The sequence below is a fragment of the Hyperolius riggenbachi genome, chromosome 6 (assembly GCF_040937935.1).
Source record: "Hyperolius riggenbachi isolate aHypRig1 chromosome 6, aHypRig1.pri, whole genome shotgun sequence".
NCBI lineage: Eukaryota > Metazoa > Chordata > Amphibia > Anura > Hyperoliidae > Hyperolius > Hyperolius riggenbachi.
Genome location: NC_090651.1, coordinates 335720695 through 335728008, shown reverse-complemented (window position 1 = coordinate 335728008; position 7314 = coordinate 335720695). Strand labels below are relative to the sequence as shown.

At 44.5% G+C, this 7314-nt stretch overlaps 1 protein-coding gene across 1 annotated transcript; it reads right to left on the bottom strand.

Moving 5' to 3' along the window:
* Positions 1-5025: 5025 nt before the first annotated feature.
* On the bottom strand, positions 5026-6789 carry LOC137522218 (E3 ubiquitin/ISG15 ligase TRIM25-like). The gene has a single exon (XM_068242249.1). It carries the CDS (start codon positions 6787-6789, stop codon positions 5026-5028), a length of 1764 nt encoding a protein of 587 aa, XP_068098350.1.
* Positions 6790-7314: the final 525 nt, after the last annotated feature.

Below are 7314 nucleotides of genomic sequence, written 5' to 3'. Positions count from 1 at the left end.
TACTGGTAGGCTCTGAGTGAGGAATTCAGCAGGGGGAGGAGCACTTCACAAATCATGCCTAGGCTACACTGCAAAATCTGTAGAAGTGCTTTTAAACACTTCTTAGTCTGCGGCAGTTTATCAATGGATTTGCACTTTTATTAATTGTAGCGCAGTTCCAGAAAAGCATGCTAAACTGCCACTATTAATTAGGATTTAAAGAGAAACTCCAACCTAGAATTGAACTTTATCCCAATCAGTAGCTGATACCCCCTTTTATATGAAAAATATAATGCTTTTCACAAACAGACCATCAGGGGGCGCTGTATGACTGATTTTGTGCTGAAACCCCTCCCACAAGAAGCTCTGGGACCGCGGTACTCTGGGCAAACTGCCACAATGTAACAATGTTCACAGACAGGAAATAGCTGTTTACAGCTGTCTGTAACAGCCAAAACAGCTAGAAACAGCTACATAACCTGCCCACAGTAACAATGTCACCATGTAATACATGTCAGAATGTGAATCTGGGAGAGGAAAGATTTTACAATGAGCAAACACTGACTAAATCATTTATTCATAATTATGGTAAAAAATGAAGCACTTTTTTTACTACATTATTTTCACTGGAGTTCCTCTTTAAGAAGTTACTTATTATCATACTGAACAGTTCCCCCTACTGGTTAGAAATGTTTAAGAAGAAAAAACTGTTGGTAATGCTTTGATAAATCTGGCCCAGTATATCTTCTAAATACTATACCAAAGTACCACTCCTGAAGAGGGTTTTGACTCGTAATGTCACGTCCTGCATGAAAGGAGCCATCAATAATTTGCATTGAAATGAAAAAAAAACTGATGGGCTGTTTGTGGCTTCACCCCTTTTTCTGAATTTGAACCCCAGTCACCCAATGACCAACTGTACCAGGTTTGAGGCTTGTGCCATTAACCTCCCTGGCGGTAAGCCCGAGCTGAGCTCGGGCTATGCCGCGCAGGGGGAGATCTCAGCCCCTGGTGGGGCGATTTTTATTCTGTAAATTGCTGTGCGCGCAGCCAGCACTTTGCTAGCCGCGCGCACAGCTTGATCGCCGCCGCTCTGCGGCGATCGGCCGCACGCAGCGGCGAAAGAGGGCCCCCCCCGCCAGAGCCCTGCGCTGCCCGGACCAATGAGTTCCGGGCAGCGCTATGGGCTGGATCGGAGGTGTCTGACGTCAGGATGTCGGCTGACGTCCATGACGTCATCCCGATCGTCGCCATGGCGACAGGAGAAGCCAAACAGGGGAACGCGTTGTATACGCGTTCCCCTGTTTGCTATAGATGCCGGCGACGATCGCACTAGAGGGACACATGCGCCCTCTAGTGGTGTTTCATGTAGCTACCACTCTGGTAGCTTTACATGAAACAAAAAAAAAAATTAAAAAAAAAGGAGGTTAACAGTGCAAGAATGGCAGCAATTAAATATTCCACTTGAAAATCAATAGGTGAATTTTGATTTTGTAGGCTCCACCCACTTTTCTGAATATTAATCCCAGTCACCCATTGACCAACTGTGCAAAGTTTGAGAACCCTACCATTAACAGTGTAAGAATGGCTGCAGCTTACATTTTCCAGTGAAATGTGTATTTGTCTCCACCCCCTTTTTGGTTATGGGAATAAAAAGTATCCTATACTTTATTCCAGGTAATGTACTATGAGTGTGCCAAATTTCATTCAAATCCGTTCAGCCATTTTTGCGTAAACGAGTAACAAACATCCAAACATTTAGGGCCCATTCACACTTAAAATCGCCAAACGTTTGCGTAAGTGATTTTACCACGATTAGCATGGTAAAAATCACTGGACACTTCCACGATTTCAGAGCGATCGCGGTCAGCGCTTTGTAAGCACTGTACCGCGATCACTCCAGAATTGCCTCAAAACTGCTGCAGGAAACGCGTTTGCAATTGGAGCTAATCGCAAACCGCAGACGATCCGCGCTAATCATGGTAGTGAGAACCTTTCCATAGGGTAACAAAGCACTAGCACTTTAAAAAGCTATAGCACTTTAGCGATTAGCGGGAGTCGCCCACTAATCGCTAAGGTGTGAATGGGTCCTTATAATATTAGTAGGATTGCTAGACAATTAACCAAAAAGATAAGGTGGGTTTCAAGGCCCAGGTTTTGTTACATGAGTTTAAAACATAACTTTTATTGTAAAGTCAACTTGTTAGACAGTAGACTAGCAACCATGTAAAAACAACCAGTATTAATGTACAACGTGCAGCCTAAAGGTGGCCAGAAACGGTCCAATTTCTAGCGAAAAATCATTCAAGCGATCAGATGATTCTGGTCGGATGTGATCAGATTGGTTGTAAATAATCTCCGTTGATGGGCACAATCGATTACGAATGATTATAAAAACAGTCATCATCAGTCAACACCTCAAAGGTCCGGCCTTGGGTGGATAAAGCCCAAGGGGGCACCTGCATGTGAAAGGGGTTGCTACTTATGAAACAGGAAGTTGAAAATGAGGATCAAAAGAAAAAAGGGAAGCTGATGCCCAAGGAAGCTGTTCATGAAGTAGAGGGACTGCATACATGGATGATACACATAGAAGAGGGGGCTGCACATGGGATGGAACTGGAGTGACAACATACTTGGCCTAGCGGCAGAAAAAGCCAAATTCCGGCCTTGAATATGAATAGAATAAATCCTGTCCATGAAGTGGAGGGCGGCTGCAGATCTGCAGATAAGATGTGTGACTGAAGTGTGACTGGCCTCTGCACTGGGCTGTGATGTGGACAGAGGGGCATTTACTTTGATGAAAGTGTCCTGTGAGGCTCTGAAATGATCGTCTATTACAGCTACGGGGATGGCATGAAAAATAAAGATGCATATTAATCTGTAACTGTGACTGTATCCTCACTTTACTGTTTTTATAAACAGAGTGACAGCACCAGCTATTGTGGACCAGTGCATCTCCTATAGATGGCTGTGCGGTTCATAAAAGGAATTGTTCAGGGGGTCTGAGGCTGCATGGACAGCAGGACGACACATTCAAAGTGCTTGGAGGAGTGTCATAGGCAAGAGAGGGTGTGGCCCGGTAAGAAGGGGGTATGGCTGATGGGGCAGCACGGTGGCGTAGTGGTTAGCGCTCTTGCATGCAACGTTGGATTCCCGGTTCGAACCCCTTCCACGGCAACTGCAAGGAGTTTGTGTGTTCTCCTTGTGTCAGTGTGGGTTTCCTCTGGGCAGTCCGGTTTCCTCCCACATACCAAAACACATACAGATAAGTTAATTGGCATCCTCCTAAATTGGCCCTAGACTACAATACATAAACTACATGGTACATACATAGACATTTGATTATGGTAGGGATTAGATATATACTCTGTACAGCACTAGAGAAAATGTGGCGCTATATAAATACTAAATACTTATAATTATAATAATAGCTTAAAACTTAAAAAGTGGTCAGTGTTTACTGAATGGGTAAGTCAGTCTTACTAACAGGTAACCGTAACTGATTCAATTATTTACAGCATTCTTTAGAGCAGGGTAATTATCAACAGCAGAGGTGAGGTTTGCTCTTAAGATAGCCATACACTGGTCGATTTGCCATTAGATCGACCAACTGACAGATCCCTATCTGATCGAATCTGCTCAGAGAGGGATCATATGTCTGCCTTTACTGCAAACAGATTGTGAATCGATTTCAGCCTGAAACCGATCACAATCTGTTGAGCTGCTCCTGCCGCCTGTGCCCCCCCCCCCCGTATACATTACCTGAAGCTGGCTCCGGGTCCTCTTCTCCGCACTGCACAGCATCCCGCATGGCACCGCATCCCAGTGTACACTGTGTCACTCCGTGATCAGGAAGTTCAAATAGAGCGCCCTCTATTTGAACTTCCTGGTCACTGGAGTGAGTTAATGTAGTTAATGTACGCTGGGATGGAAGCAGGAACAGAGTGGTGCAGCGTGGAGAAGATGCCCGGGAGCCAGCGTCAGGTAATGTATACCTGTATTGGATCGGCCGCCGCTAGCGACGCGCTCCCTACCCGCGGGCGATCGACGGTAATTTCCCGCACGGCGCGATCGACGGACCGATCAGATTTTGGGAGGAAATCGGATCAGCGGGTGCGTATAGCGCGAACGATTGGCAGCAGATTCGATCCCAGTGATCAAATCTGCTGTCGAACGGCGGCAAATCGGGCCAGTGTATGGCCAGCTTTAGAGTAATGGTGCCCATACATCACTCAATTTGGCGGCCGATCGAGTATCTGATTCGATAATTATTATCAAATCGGAGGAAATCATTGCTGCCACAAGCATGCCTGATCAATGAATCGGACAATTTCGGCCCGGAATCGGTTGAATGTATAATTCAGACATACTGCAAGATGTCCGGTGAACGTGGTTGATCAGGTGGGCGGCAGTAACAGCATGCAATATTGGGAGCAGTAATGAACACAACGCAACCCCTGGTGCTTTTTACCCTAATGTGCATGTGCCCCCGCCCATGCATTTAAAACTTTACCCGTCCGCTGTCTCCCCATCCATGTCCGAATCACAGCTGGACTTCTTTAAAGCGTGTGTGTGAAAAAAAACTCTCCACATGCTTAATGTCGGAAGCCCACCCGCAAGGAGGAAGATGAATGGGGACCACGTCAGGAGACAGAAGACAGGTAAAGTATTAAATGCACGGGTGGGGGCACATTCACTTTTAGGGGCAGCAACGGAGACAAGAAAGCGACAAATTCAGAGTCACAAGGTCAATTCCTGAGAGATTTCATGCTGAAATCCCTCGTGAATAGGTCTGCTCGTGTATGGGCAGGCAACAGATTTCTCTCCGATCAGATTTGATCAGAGAGAAATTGGTCTCTTGGTCGATCTGCCCATACATTGGATGTATGGGCACCTTAACAGAGTGATGAAGCCACACACTGCCACCACATTGATAGGATATACTAAAAAATAATAGCTGACATTAGTAGTAATATTTTAGAACCGGTTGGAGGATTAGTGGTGGGCACTTGGGCCTGGAATGACTGATGGCCTAATTGTCTTTCATTAAAAACCCTTGATTGTGGCAAAGCTTCTGCTTACTAAAAAGGCAGCATGAAGGGGCTCAGTGAAGGCGGTGGTGAAGGTGTGGATATGTCTGATGGGATCACACAGCGCATAAAACGTTAGTCGCCCAGCCTCATAATCCAGATATACACCAATAATTGGTCTACAGGATGGTGCAGCAACACTGATCTCCTCATTGTTATGGACAACACTGAGCTTGTTTTCAAAGCATCTCAAACACCAAGACTTATTATTACCTCCAATCATTTTCTGATCTTTTCTGTCTATACTTGAATAAGCGACCCCCAATCTCCAATCCCCTATTGTACCTGTTTCCACTTCCCAGTAATGTTGCCCCAATGAAAAGATAGTTTTACTTAAAACTTGATTCCTGCTAAATCGTGACGAAATCTCTGGATAATTATTCAGCTTTTCTGCATAAGAGGCAGTTTTCAGATCCTCTGAGATGTTTACATTATTTCCAGCTGTATCTCTGTCTAGTATGATGTCTGCATCAGTTTGTGGAAACATATCAGTCTTAACATCACTTATAATACAGGACAGGCCGTGCAGCAATGTTATAAAAGTCTCTTCTTGATGGAAATGTTTTACTCCAGTTGTTGTTCCCTTTATCTCGTGATGTTTCTCTGTTATAGTGTCATTGTCTTCTCCATGTTCCTGCAGAACATGTAATGTGTCTGTCATGTTGCAAAGCTTCTCAACTTTCATCATCTTCTTGGATAATGTGTCCATTTCTGTTTCCAGATATTGGATTAGATCAGAGACAGACTTGGAGACCAAAGTTTCTTCTAATGAAATTTTATGAAGAATTCTCCTCTCCAGAGCATCCAACTTTTCTTTGATCTCAATGAATAAGGTGGTGATTGTCTTTCTTACACAAGCAGTATCTTTCTTCATTTTATTCTCATGATCAAGAAGCATCTGGATATGACTCTTGGCCTGTGCTTTTTGTGAGGACAATCGCTCAAGATTGTTTTTCAACTTCTGTCTCTTCTTCTCAAAAGCAGTGTTTATTGATTCCACCTGATGCTGCTTATGTTTTCCATCCAGCCTGCAGGACACACAGATGCACACAGATTCCTTGTTACAATAATACTCCAATATCTTCTTGTGGATGGGGCATTTCCTGTTCTCCAGGCAAGTGGTAGGCTCTATCAGTATATGTTCTGCTGCTTTATTGTGGACTTTCACATGACCCTCACACAGAGAAGCTTCACAATGCACACATGTCTTTACAGCAGGTGCTGAAGAGTTAATGCAGTAGCTACACAAGATTCCACTTATCTCCTGCTCTGGAATATTAGGCTGGAGACTCTCTGCAATGTTCCTTAAAGCGATGTTCCTGTGCAGTGCAGGACGCTCTGCAAACTCCGTACGGCATTGAGGACAGGAATAGCCAGATCCTTCTTGTGCATCCAGCACATCTCCTATACAGCTGATGCAGAAGTTGTGGCCACATCTCAGCAGGACAGGGTCCTGGTAGACATTCAGGCAGACGGAGCAGCTCAGCTCCCCCTCGCTCACATTAGCAAACGCGATTGTTGAGAACAAGGAAGTAGAAATACAGCAAAAGAGAAGGTCAGCTTTATCAGACAGTATTTGCTCTTTGTACTGAAGAAGGTGTGGCAGGGCTGAGCATACTTGAATTTCTGGTTCTTGACAACTGCTGTGAAACTTGTCATGCCTCAGTGGGCAATGGTATGCTGAAAATGTGAAGAATAAAACACAAGGTGGTTGATTCATTAATAATTTCCCTTTTCTCGTGCTAATACACTAGCACGACTTAATGACTCCCCTTGCACGCTACTGCACGTTAGTGGAAGTGGTAGTATGTGTAACTAAGCAATGGCCGCTGCTTACAAAATCTGCAAGGTAGTCATATATTGTTACAGCGATATTTCACTAGAGCAGCCGCTACTATGTTAATTAACTAGCAGGTTTATCAACATAGACAACACCATCATCTCTGTAACTGTCAGCTACCCTGGAACGGTGATGTATATTTGAACTTACATCTGCATAAATCATATGTAACACTCCTGGAATAAATTGCAGCTTCATGATCTGGTGCCCACAGATGCTTTTTCTTTTGATGTTGAATTAATTAACATAGTAGTGGCTGAGCTAGTGAGGTATTGTGGTAGCTATACATCACTACCATGTGGCTATTGTAAGCAGCGGCCCTTGCTTAGTTACGCATGCTACTGCTGCCAATAACGCACGTAGAGTGCAATGGGGTCATTAAGTTGCGCTAGTGTATTAGCGCAA

Excerpts from the sequence above, each read along its gene's own strand:
- LOC137522218 (XM_068242249.1), bottom strand. The coding sequence starts at position 6,789 with ATGAATCAACCACCTTGTGTTTTATTCTTCACATTTTCAGCATACCAT.